The 13,235-nt window shown below is 35.9% G+C and overlaps 2 protein-coding genes across 2 annotated transcripts; one reads left to right on the top strand and one right to left on the bottom strand.

The window, feature by feature from the left end:
- The first annotated feature begins 286 nt into the window (after positions 1-286).
- On the top strand, positions 287-3,983 carry LOC114159082 (pinin). Its single transcript, XM_028041153.1, has 7 exons — positions 287-469; positions 745-817; positions 1,707-1,859; positions 2,257-2,315; positions 2,420-2,509; positions 2,845-2,934; positions 3,038-3,983. Exons 1-7 carry the CDS (start codon positions 467-469, stop codon positions 3,086-3,088), a joined length of 519 nt encoding a protein of 172 aa, XP_027896954.1. The 5' UTR covers positions 287-466; the 3' UTR covers positions 3,089-3,983.
- Positions 3,677-12,352, bottom strand: rd3 (retinal degeneration 3, GUCY2D regulator). Its single transcript, XM_028041152.1, has 3 exons — positions 11,470-12,352; positions 7,938-8,251; positions 3,677-4,811 (listed from the first exon to the last, which is right to left on the bottom strand). The coding sequence occupies exons 2-3, from the start codon at positions 8,225-8,227 to the stop codon at positions 4,442-4,444; spliced, it is 660 nt and encodes a 219-aa protein (XP_027896953.1). The 5' UTR covers positions 8,228-8,251; positions 11,470-12,352; the 3' UTR covers positions 3,677-4,441.
- Positions 12,353-13,235: the final 883 nt, after the last annotated feature.

Here is a 13,235-nt window from a genome sequence, read left to right as displayed (position 1 = left end):
TAGTATGTGGCAAAAAAAGTTCCTTAGAAAAACAAGAAGTACGGACAATATAATAAATCAAAGCTATGATTAGTACAGGAATAACTTATTTGCTGAAGATATTGGTTTAACTTTCTATAATCTACGAGTTGACTTTGTTTTATGTTGGTTTATGAATAAATTATTACCTAATAAAATGAATAAAAAGAAAAAGAAAACATGTCAAACTGACAAAATCTTACCTCTAAAGAGCAAGGCAGTGGTGTCATTCACTCGCCACTAGGGGCGCTATGGCACTTTCCTCTGGCGCCGGTTGTTTTGAATGTAGCCACCAGCGGTGCATCATGGGATACAAAATGTGTAAAAAGATGGCTAGCTGCTGCTAATTCGCCGGTGATAACTGTAAATAAATATCAATTAGACATTTTGCCACAGTAGTGTTTGTGTTAATAATTATATGACGTCCTAACTGTAGTAACTTGTCGTTATGGTGAGTACGGGAACTATTGTTTAACCCGCACAGCTGTAGCTTTAGCTTTAGCCTATCGTAGCTCTTGTACTGTAGCACCAACTGAAAATACATTTAACGAATTAAAGTCTCTTATGTGTGTTATTTGTGCAGCTTTTTAGACCACTAAGTTGAACTTCATTGTGTGTAATTTTATATTATTTGAAGAATATGTTCAGTTTTAATGCAAATGTGTTTCCTGATTTGTCTAATGTGCAGCCATATACAAACTATGAAGATTTTGTTTGTGTTTCTAGTCAACCAGGACGGAACACAGGGTGTCCAGTTCCTCATCTAGAACAGATGAAAGAACGAGGTCAAGGAGCAGAGGCAGGTTACTTTCTCCGTCATTTCATTATCACCCTGTGGCTAAATATGGAGATACAAGCCAACTTACTACATTTTTCTACTTCTGTTTTCATTATGAGATGCGTTTTGAAGACTTTGGGGTTTGATTCTTTTATTCTTCATTTAGCAATTTATATTACAAGCTGTAGAAAGGCTAAAGAAGGAGAGAAGTTGAAGGTGCATAGTATTTTTTTAAATATTTATTTATTTCAAACAGGTTTTTGCTGTTCATCCATCCATCAGTTTGTGTCTCCACCTGTTCATTGATCTGTTTGTTAATCTGTCTATTAATGCATGTTTGTCATCTACAAGTTTATTCATCTGGTCATCTATTTATTTTTGTCAGTCATTCACCAGTTTGTCCATCTCTTAATTTTCCAGGTTCCATATGTATGATCTTGACATCTGTAGAAATTGCTGCAATAAATTAATTGTGAAGTTTTTTTATTTAATTTAAAAAAAAAAACATTTAAAGAAAACTTAGGATATTTGAGTTTTGAAACGTATGGAATTCTGAAAAATGCTTGGGAACCCTGAATAGTTGCAAAAATGAAATGAAGTGTGGTTTAGAGGTGGTGTAAAAAAGAAACAGGTGGTAGAGCAGAACATTTTGATATTTAACGTTAAAAGGAATATAAAACAATTCAGGCTTCGCTGTTGGAAGGCAAAGTTAAAGAGGCAAAGCTTCTACGTATGCATACGAGGGACTGTTGATGTATTGGACAAAAAACATTGAAGAAAAATAGGAAACTCACAGAGGAGGTTAATAGATTATTTGAAGGAGGATGTGACAGACGAAATTCTTAGGGATGAATGAATTATGTTTTTGTTGCTGATTTCCCTCTGTTTCTGTTTTGTTTTGTTTTTTTAGGAAGAGAAAAAAGAAAGCGGGTACGGAGTCGCAGCAGATCGTCTTCATCTTCCAGCTTGTCATCGTCACCCTCCTCTTCGTCCTCCACTTCTTCCAGCTCCTCAGATCCATCACATTCATCAAGCAGCAGCAGAAGTAGCTCTAGCAGCAGTGGTAAGTGTGACTAAAAATGTCCAAGCTTTAATTGGTATTCTTTTTTAACTTTATGATAAATTTAATATTAAGTAATTTTGAAATAAATCCAGAAAATAGAAAAATGTGTTTTGCACATAACAGAGGATGTGATATACCCTCAGAAATGGGTATGGTTTACCAGTGTTGTTAAACATTTTTATCTGATTAATAACTTATTACTGTGTTGTTATCAATGCAATTAATACAAATCAGGTTCTAAGTGATAGACCAAACTTTGATGGAGACATAAATATAATTTTATCAATTGCAGATGGTCTGGTTTAGGAATGAATGTTTGTGTCTGAATGTCAAAACTCAAACTTTATGTACCAGACAATATGTTTGTGTTAGTGTAATGTTTTCGTATTGTTTTCAGACTCTCGCAGTAAATCCAGAAAGCAGTCCAAAAGAAGAAAAAAGGAGAAGCACAAAAAAGTAACAAAAACATGTTTTTTTTCTTGAATTAATTCTTTATATTTAAAGGAAAAATATATTTTCCTTTTAAATGCATAACTTAGTTTCCTTGTGTTTTGCAACAGAAAGGGAAGAAAGAGAAAAAGCAAAAGCGTAAAAAAGACAAGAAGACAAAAGGAGGGGATGACAAATCACGACCGGTTCAGATCTCTAAGGTAGCAAAGATTTTTTTGTACTTAAATGTTCATAATATGACATTTTGAAATGTAAAAAAAATGTAGGAACACTAGTAACAAAATGAAGGATTTAAGTCCACTTAGAAAAAGCAGGATTCAGTTCTAAAAATATTTTTATTCACCCCTTTTATTCATGATTAAAATTTTTACAGCTTCAGAACAATTGAAATTCAGTTTATGATTGATAATGATTGAATAGTTGATCAATTCAAACCGTTTAATGGATCACCTTTAGGTCTATGAAACTATATCTATTTCCTTTTAATATGATTTTTAGTTTGTAGTGTTTTATTTTAGTAATTTTCTTCTTTCAGTATTTGAAAGACAGAAAAAAAGGAAAGTACAGCATGATTTCAGGGAAGAAGATAAAGATGAAAGTAAAGAAGTCGAAAAAAGACAAACAGGTAATCCTTTTTCCCCCATAATTAAAGGAAATAAAAGACACTTTTCTTGAGTTTTTTAATTTGATGTTTTTTGTTGTCTTGGTGTGAAATTTGTGTGTAACAGCGGGATAAAAATCGAGCAGAGCTGCTGGAGTTCTTGAACTCAACCCTGTGAAGCCGCCATGGACGCCCCTCTTGTTGGTCATAGACGTCAGCGTCCGCAGAACTCAGGAAATGGCTCCTCCTGCTTCCCTGGAGCAGACAAACGAGTTTTCTGAAGGAGAGGCGATAAACTGAAGTAACTTTTTTCCACCACACAGGGGCAGCAGCGAGCTGGAGTCAGTGCATTCGGTTCAATACCTACATTTCCTTCACCTTGTCGCTGTGCAGGTGGCTACCTTGAGTCCAATGTAAGAACTGTTATGTAGAAAATTTTGTTTGTGATCAGATGGTATTTGTTGACTATGCTTTAGGTTGAAACACCATTTAAACATGAAATCTACCAGTTCAGTCTGGACAGTCGAAATGTCAAGTCGAACACAAACCTGTCTTGTGTCATTTAAATGTCTGCATCGTGTGCAAATATCTTTTCAGGGCTTGACATCTTTTTCTGTTCATAATTAAAAAAGAAATATAAGGTTTTAACTATATATTTTTTTTTAAATATGCTGTCCAACTCTATTTAAGGAGACGAATCATTAAGTTTTTGATGTAAATTCTGGCTTTAGGAGCCAAAGTGTTTTCAGTTTATTCTAAAATAAGATTTATTTTGTTTATTCTGAGGATGGAGCAGTCCATAGGATTCAGTAGCATTAATAGGTGTAACCTATTAATGCTCATTATTTCTCTTATGTGTTTGTTTTAAAAATGGTGGTAAAACAATTGCTTTTCTTTATACAAAACCAGTTTGAGTCCATGTTTGTATGACGGTGTGTACAGATCCATTTGACAGAAGGACATCAAATACCACTGAAGAGATTTTACTCAAAAAAAAAACATTTTATTGAATATTTCTGGGGGATCTTTTCTTCCTTTTAAACCCTCTTGAAAATAAAAGCGCAGGAGGAAAAGCTTTCAGGTGTCTAACCTTGGATAATGCATTTCACTGTTCAGTCCTGCTGTTTTGACACACGGAGGATGACTCACTGTTTGAATCATATGGAAACGAACTGCGTCCCTCCTACAGAAACATTTTGCACTTTAAAGCCGTTTTATACATTCCCACATTTAGTTTCTCCGCCTTGACCAAGCAAGCAGCATCTTTTGCGTCAAAAAGAGAACGAAAACTTTTAATTACTTTGACAATTTTTAAATAATACTATTAGGCTGCAGTATAAATATGCCTCAATGCTTTGATGCCAAATTTCTACAAAATAAGAGACATCACTGCAGAAGATAATCTCAGGCAACTTATTAACTGCTTCAAGTACTGAAAACATGGTTGAGAGAAAAGAGAAAATCCTGCCTTGGCCTTGAACGTGTTAGACATAAAGTCTCATCAATCCACATTTTGTTCACACGCCCACCATCAGACCACTCTGCTGCTGCTGCTGCTGCTGCTGGTTCCTTTATATCTAAAATCGGGCATGCTCCACACCCTCTGCGACCTCTCGTCCCGCTCCATCCCCTTCTCCACGTCCTCAGAGACGGTTTTGAGGTCGCTCAACCCCGTCCCGTTGCCCACCCCGGCGGTGAGGCCCGTCGTGCTTCCAAACGGGTTGATCTTGATCTTCGACCTGAAGTTCATGCTCATGGCTCGCTTGTTGTTCCACTGGTGAGCCAGCCGCTGCGCCTCCTGCTCCTCCTTCAGCTGATCCAGAACCTCCAGCAGGACGGCCCGGAAGTGGCCCGACACCTCGTGCGGCTCGGGCTCGTTGGCCTGCATGGCATCCCTGAACCTGTGAGGAGAAATGAAGAAACCAGGAACTGGTCAGAATACAAAAGGAGAGAAATCTGGTGGTTAGATACTCGTTCTGATTACTTGATGTGTCGATTTGCTTAATATTCAGTCTTGAAGAAGCAGTTGGTGCTTAAAAAGTATTGTCATGTCGCAGCTTCAAACCTTAATGTATTTAAAGTACATTTTAAGTTATACACTAGCCTTACCATTTTTTTTTATGGGATAATCTCATAAACAAATGTGCAATAAAAATCCTTCCTCAGGCAACAAAGCTGAAAGATTTCCATTAATATTCAACTGCCAAGAGGAACTTTTTTTCAGAATAGGAAATGATAAATAAAGCGTACTTTTCCATTTACTTTCAATCAACAACCAGTTAGTAAAATTTTAAATAAAGGTCAAGACGATACTAGCAGAGTTAGTGTCATCAGTAGAGCTGATTGAGAAGTTTGCTTTTACTCAACAAATGTGTAAATATTACATTCATTTAAAGCTTTTAACGGTGATTTTTTTTTTCTCGGGGTGGAACAACATTAATATTTCTTAAAAATGTTAATTTTAGTGTATATGCTAAATTTACTAGCAGCATTTTCTTATGCATACAGACTTCAAGTTATACACTGGGCGAAATATATATGCATACATACTTGTTAGTATTTGAATAGACATATCTAAATAGACACCAGTCCTGCATAAATTCTGACTGGATGTTTGACTCCTGACTGTTTAAATCAGAAATAGCAGGTCATTCAAATTATGTGGTTTTCCTAGAATGGACCAAGCTTTTACAAAGTTCATTAATTTTCAGCTGGGTGTACATCAGAGCCAAACCAGAAGTTTAATTTACCTCAAACTACCAACTAAACACGTGAAACCTGGTTACAGTTGGGTGTTTCTGACTGGATAATGAAACCGAAAGATTAATTAAAACTGGTTTTAAAAAGCATCAGACTAAAATTAAGCTCTTGGATTAGCCCAGAAATCAATCCTGATGACAGTTTGTGGACTTTTTGTAAAGCAAACAATTTAAATGAGCTATAAATATTTTCACTAGAAAACTGATCGAAGTTTTTCCAGAAGCTTATTGATGGTTTCAAAATGTCTGTGGTTTCTCTGTGACTTGTCAAACTAACCTTCATTCAAATCTTATTGGGGACTTTATATTTACATGAGCCTGTGTGCACAGTGTAATTAAGGAAAGAAGTTTAAAGAAAACCACAGCCATAAATCTGAGCTTTACAGAGTTAAAAACTTGAAAACAGGGTTCACATACTGTCAAGTAAATACAGCGACCAGCAGTAATCCATAATCTCAACCACAAACAAGAACAGGATGAGTCACAGCTGCCAAGGTGTTCTCATTCAGGTAGATTTTAAACAAAACAGAAAATTAAACCTACTCACACGGTCCTATTAAGCGAAATTCTCAGCCAGGTTTGAACAGAAACATTAAAGTGATGAGAAACAAGGAACACAACATCTCGGGATAATAGTTATCCTCCCACCCACCTGTGTGAACGTTACACTCCTGCCAATCTCCCAATTACCGCTCTGCCTCCCCACAGGAGATGGCTTTGCCTTAACAAGGCTTTAAGCGCAAGTTGTTTCTTATGTTATGTGATATTTCTTCTTAACTCGCCCAACTGCAGCAGTTCTAAGAACAGAATATTTCTTAAAAATTTTCCAAACCCTTTGCCCTTTGTTTTGGCTTTGTGGTATTTATAATTTACCAACTACATCAGAAATCTCCTTCATTTGAAGGCTGAAACATTGTTCTTTTCTCTTATTGGTAACAAATAGGTTAAAAGTTCATAAAAAGCAAACTATAACATGCTTGAATAGTTAATGTTATAATAACCGGTAAACAGTGAATAAATGAGCAAAAACAACATGGTGCAGGTGTTGTTTGCTCTAACAACACATCTGAGACGGCAGCAGCTTTCCAAGAACAGGTGGCGAGGTGAACTCAGAACATTTCTACTGCAGATTAACGCCTGGCAGACGACAGAGAAGAGAGCCACAGTGATCAGTTCCCTCAAGTAATCTGATGCTTAGAGTTACTTAAAATGTTTCTGTTTAAACAGGAAAAACACCACTGGGTTTTTATTTTGTAGCTCATCAGTTGAATTTCCCATTAATAGAGCTAGTTTCAGTCGTTTGGAAACTAAAATTTTTTTTGGCACAAAAATGTTTTGTCATTTTTGGCACAAATACTTGTGTCTCAGCAACCTGAGAGTATTGTACTGCAAAAAAATAAATAAAAGCACTGATAAAAGATCAAACTCTATTTTAACTAATATTAAACATGTTTTCATCTTCATGTATTATGGTACTATATAGACAAAACTGCTGATTTGTTAAATAGTTTTATCAATGCTTTCTGTCATATCTGGCCCTTTAAATACATTCTTGACCTTGATTTAACTTAAATTGAAAATTAGTTTGACACCCTGAAGGTGTCAAAAAAAAATTATTTTTATGAATTTTATAAGTTTTTTTTCTAGAAAATTTCTGAGATTAATCTAAATTTCAAATTTCTTGGTCAAAAATGTCCTCTTCCTTTATTTTTCTATCCACAATGGCCTTATATGTCATCATAAACATGTTTTCAGTCGTTAGGGTTAGGGTTAGTCGTTTTCAGGGTTAGGGTGCTGTGGTGGCGCAGGGGGTTAGCACGCCCCACATTTGGAGGCCTTAGACTCCTGTTCCCGATGACCTTTGTCCTCCTTCAAAAATGGCGCCGGCTCAGCTGGCTGCCTGCAGATGCAACTCCCGTCGTGTGTGTGTTAATCTGTGTATAAAAAATTCTTGCTGTAACTGCGAAATAATTTCCCTGCTGGGATGAATAAAGTAATTCTTCTTCTTCTTCTTAAATACCCCAAAATACTTGCAGCTGTTGCACCAAAAAGTCTTTCTAAAAAGACCCTTAAGTACAAACTTGCGTACCATTACCATTTTTTTTTCTAATTTGTAAATGCTGTAATGTAAACAAAACCAAGTTTCAGACAATCACCCAACCTTATTGCTGATATTTTTCATTAGATCTCAGAATGTTTATTTATTTTACAGTTAAAAAAAAAAAAAAAGCCGTTGTAAAATTTTGTGGCATTTTTTGACTCCCTTACTTGAGGATGACCAGGCCGCAGCAGGGGGGCGGCACCTTGGAGCAGAGGTCCTCCAGGGCCAGCCTCTCCCCGGTGCTGATGTTAAAGGAGGAGCGAGGCGTGCTGGCCAGCCAGCTGTAATCCACCCCAGTCTTCAAGCGCCGGTACTCGTTCTCCCTCTCCCTCTGCAGCCGCTCTGCTTCCTTCAGCTGCCAGCTGAACTCCAGCATCAGGGTGTTGGAGACAACGTCGGCCGGGTCCCTGCGGGGGCTCCGCTGGTACGGCTCGTTCCAGTTGAACCAGGAGGCCATGGACCTGCCCTCCGTCACCGTGTCCTGGAGGATAAAAATGATGGAAAGTTACCACCTACATGGTTTATTCTCTTATTGGCAACAAAATAAATGCTTTTTTCTTTTCTTTTTTTTTAACTCTTGGAAAATCTGTAGCATAAAAGTTACAGTTCTGATGTGCTTTTCACCGATCTCAACTAATTATGTCGAAGGAGTTGAGATACCAAAAGTTAAGTTTTAGGGTGTTCCTATTGGTGAACATTTTTCATGGAAGTCTTACATAAACCTTATAAAAGTTAAAATATCCAAAACCATTTTTGTTTTAAATAAGATAAAGTAATTACTGAACAAAAAGGCTTTGCAAATTCTGTATAACTTAACTGATTATTCTATATCTGACATGTTGTGTGGAAGTAGTACCTGTAAAACATATATAGATTAGAGTTTTCTTTTAAATTAACAATGTGTGAATGCAGCAAAAAAGTGCTTGGTAAAGAACTATACAAGTGCAAAAAAATTACCATTTCTGAGTTAAATAGCTAATTTTATTTCGATGTGAATAGGGAGATATTCTAAATTTATTCCTCTTTCAGCTCCTTTTCATTCAGGATTTCTTTTAATTGTTCCATAAACTAGTCATATTTATTATTGAATGAATGAAATCAAATATAAAATGAAAATGTTTTTAAGAGTTTACTATAATCAGGTTTATAACTATTGTTTATACAGCTATTGGCCGTAAAAACAAATTTTTTTAAAAACCTGAATTTTTGTGACTGTTAAAGTAATTTGTCACAAGCAAATCAAAACTTTAGTAGCTCTGTACTGTTAAAGTGATGGTTGCTCTCATGCATTATGGTCGTATTTACTACAGTAAAATTCTGGCAAACGTTGCTACGGGTATTTTGCCGTAAATCATACAATTTGCTTTTGTAACACTTCAGAGAAACGCCTTCTCCAACCCAGAATGATAGAATTTTATTCATGCCAAACACTTTTGTTTTGCTTTTGCAGGTTGTTTTTAACACATTTTCCTGGCAGAACCTTTTTCTTGCATGGCATTAAGTGATGAACACCATACAGAGTAGAGTAGTACAGGCTTTCACTCCTGAACCACTTCCCATGAAGCTCTTAGTGAATTAGAAAACTGGTATCTCAGATCTAGTAGCCGTAGCAGCGATTACTCCTCATATAAGGTAGTTTTGATGCTAATTGAGGAATCCTGGAAGATCTGTTAAGACAAAATGACAATAATCAAGAAAAGTGCATCTCTATTATAAAAACCAGCCTGCTGCTTGTATTAGAAGAGTGATTTCAGCTGGACTCACAGTTTCACCTCTGCTTATGATAAATCTGAAAAGAAGTTAGATGTTTTAACGAATAGACACTTTTTTTTAAAATATGCTAATGCAGAGCATGAATATGCTTATAAAATTTTTTTAAAAGGCCTGTGACTGGAAAATTGTTTTGGCACAAATTATTTAAATCTTATTACATAAAAAATAATCATAAAATAGGCAATTGTGTTGGTGTTTTTACTTTATTATTATTGCTCTAATTAATAGAATTTCCTCTATGTGAATTTTAATCCTCTGACCAAAGTTCAACATCCTCCTTTTGATCCTCCAGTCTCTTTTTCTTCAACAGGTGTTGTATTTGCTTACAGCCATAATCAAGTCTTTCAATTGAGATTCTTTTGTTAGTGCAGGAAATAAATAAATAAAAACTGGAGTGCAGGCAGCTGATTGATGTGTAATGACTGAGATGAAAGATTTAATCAGGTACTACAATCACTGTGCTGCTCTATGTTGAGAGCTACAGCCTCTGATTATTCTTTGTGATGGTAAAAGGGGGAAAAGCAGTAGAGGTTTGAGCAATCTGTCCTGTTTTTAGGCATGAATAAGTCCCAGCACTTAGAATATAAAGTTTCTCTGTTGTTTTCATGAATTCCCAATGTAATCTAAAGACATAAACAAAACTCCTAGATGTGGCCTGTCCTCTTTTCTGTCTTCCTGTCATGCTCATGCTGTCGTCTAAACCACAGCTGCTCTTCACGCTTCACTCTGCTGCATTTTTTAGGGCTTGCAGGTCAGATTATCGTCAACATGCTCAGCTAGAAGGTTTCCAAACAGACGAGGTGAGATTAGTGCCGCAGCCGCAGGTTTAGCAGAGAGGTGACTGACCTGTAAATATGGCGGCAGATCATCAGATGCCTTGTTGTCTTTTCATTTCAAATCATTTGAAAATCTGAACCAAACACTGTCCAGCATCTATAGAGTGATTTATGTAAGTTTTTCACCAAAAGTCTGAGAATCTGAAGGATCATTTTTGATTGTTTTGTGATTTGTTTACTTGCATTCTGTGTATACATCCAAAAGAATGGCAAGAAGATCTCCAAATAGACTTCTTAAACATTATAAAACATCTACAAAATGTTTTATTTCATAGCAAAAAATATGTACTATTGAGGGAACAAAGTTTTATGTCTTTATTGTCAAGCTTTACAATTTCTTGCAAATGAGAAAAATAGTGATTCTTTCCCTTAGTTGCCGCTAAAATATTTTAGTAAACAAGTAAATAAATAATTCAATTCAGTTCAACTTAGTCTATTATGAATATATTATATATATTATATATATTATATATTCATATATACATATGAATATAAATAGTTCCATTTCAAAACAAATGCTGTGTCAAGGAACTTAGCAAAAAATTCTTTCAATTCAATTATATCATAGTTATTATACAGTACACTATTTTTCCCTTTCTTTTAATTTATCTTTTGTTTTATTTATATATCACTGCTTTGCTTATAAGACTAAAATCGTCTTCCAGCAGTTTTTCTAGTTTTCATTCTGTCTGTTAATGTGCAAAAAGTAAAATTATAATAATATTTTGAATTGCAAACGGCGCATTGTCCTTAATTAGTTTTTCAAATACTGAGCCAACTAGTCATATCTTGCAACCTTTTGCAAATTCTTCATTTTTAACATAAAAAAAATCAAAAATCAGCAAGTAACTATAAATAAGTAAATCAGTCCATCCATCTCGAGCAATTACTGCAAAGATTTACTTTTTCTGATTTTCTCTTTCTAGTTTAAAAAAAAAAAAAAAAGCTACAGCACCAAACTGGAAATGGGCGAATTTTCATAACACTGTCCTGTTTTACTTTTCATTAAAAGAACGGAAAAATATCTTTTAAATCTTGAAATAGAAAATCACCTTTCGTTTTTTTTTTTTCTTTTCTTTTCTTTTCTTACCTTTGATTCTTGTTCTCAGGTTTGCTGTCCGGCTCCAGTGGGAATAAAATCACAGAGGGAAAAAAGTGTCAAAGTCGTCGGACATCAGCGAGGCAGCTGGGCAGCCTAAATAAAAACCAGAGACAGAAGAGAGATGCACTCTCTCTTCTCTCTCAGCGTTATCTCCACCTCTCTGAGCCTTCCTCTTCCTCGTAGTCTTCCTCCTCCCAGGAGCCTCTCTGGCCTGCCTTTACTTGTTGCAGGAGGTTGAGGGCACCATCTCCAAGGGGAGGCATTGGATCACGGCCCCCCGACGAAGTGCTTATGCAGCTTTTTACGATTCGCCGTTGCCATAGCAAAGCTCCTAAGCCTATTTGTCCGTGATAAGCTCCATCAGCTGTAAGGGAGCTGGAGAGCGATGAAGAGGCAGATAGTGAGAGAACAGAGTGGGCTGAGCGGTGAGATGGACAGAGAGACAGAAATCAAAGAAGTGTTGCTCTGAGGATGGAGTGAACGAACTGATGGTGGTTCAGTTTAGTTCAGTTTAGCAGCGAGAGGTCACCACGCGTGAATCAATGAGCATCTGCGGTCCACGTGGTTTACAGCAGGGTCAGAAATGTGTGAACCGCTTCAGGAAATGTGTGTGTGATACAAATAATCGAATCCATTCTGAATGTGCAGTTGATGTGTAGGTGGACTTCAAGGTTTTGTGGCTTTACTCTGCGTGTAGGAGGGAGTAGCTAAGCTCAGACTCTTTCTCTCTTTCTTTTTTACTTTCAGCACATTTTCACTGTAACCTGAAAAATCCGAATCCCATCCTTACCACAACAAACCTCCTCTTCTGTTTTTTCGTTGGTTGACCTCCAAACTCTGGGCAGTCACGAGAAACACTGAAAACATCCAGTTTCACAGTAAAAAAAAAAAAAAATGTTTCCGATTGCAAAATAAGAGATCTACAGAATGCATAAAACTATTTTTTTCCTGACTGAGCTTCATCTGAGGAAAAAGGTCAAAGACTCAGAAGTTATCAGTGTCTTAGAAATGCAGTCAGGCAAAAATACAACATTCACTGTGGTTAGTGATCATAAGACTTGTTTTCTTTCTTTCTAGTTCTGAACAAAGTACTGCACTTCATTGGATAAACCTATATCTATATTTGCTTAGAGGCAAGTATATAAACATTAAAATATTCATAACAATTCTTTGCATTTATTTGAAGCTCATTAGGGCTTCGAATGGGTTAGTTAGATGTTTTATATCCATATTTATGGTGGGTGGGAGAGGTTTTCATGTGGCAGTAAATTTATTTCATTTACACAATTCACTAAATGAAACACATTGTGTAGATTAATTACAAACCAACCAATGCATTCAAGGCTTTGTTTATTTTAATTAAGATGATTTTCCACTAACATCTAATGAAAACTGAACATTCAAGATTAAATTTAAAAATAATGTACAAAACGCACTTGATACAGAAATGTTTATCACCTCTATGTGGATATATATATATAGAGAAAGAAACCTCACTGCACATTTTTGCATGTGCAGTGAGGTTTTAAACATAGTTCCTGCCATAATTGCTATTTATTCTGTTTACAAAGTACCAAAATAGTTAACTACAGAATGAGTTACAGTTACTGTCGTTTTTCTGTTACTTTTGGAGTAATGGCTTCTTTCTAGTCCATGTTAGCATTTGTTTCATTGTGAATAATGAAACTCTTATGCCAGCTACAGAAACAATGTCATTTGTTTTTATCAGAAGTTTATCAACCCATGACATCAGG

This window comes from Xiphophorus couchianus, chromosome 15 (assembly GCF_001444195.1).
Source record: "Xiphophorus couchianus chromosome 15, X_couchianus-1.0, whole genome shotgun sequence".
Taxonomy (NCBI): Eukaryota; Metazoa; Chordata; class Actinopteri; order Cyprinodontiformes; family Poeciliidae; genus Xiphophorus; species Xiphophorus couchianus.
Note: the sequence above shows the minus strand (reverse complement) of the source record. Positions and strands in the feature narration are given on the sequence as shown.

Coding starts and splice junctions, on each gene's coding strand:
- LOC114159082 (XM_028041153.1), top strand. Junction 818..1,706: donor AACGAGGTCAAGGAGCAGAG/GCAGGTTACTTT, acceptor TTGTTTTTTTAG/GAAGAGAAAAAAGAAAGCGG. Junction 2,935..3,037: donor AGTCGAAAAAAGACAAACAG/GTAATCCTTTTT, acceptor TGTGTGTAACAG/CGGGATAAAAATCGAGCAGA.
- rd3 (XM_028041152.1), bottom strand. CDS start 8,227: ATGGCCTCCTGGTTCAACTGGAACGAGCCGTACCAGCGGAGCCCCCGC. Junction 4,812..7,937: donor TGCGGCCTGGTCATCCTCAA/GTAAGGGAGTCA, acceptor TTCTCCTCACAG/GTTCAGGGATGCCATGCAGG.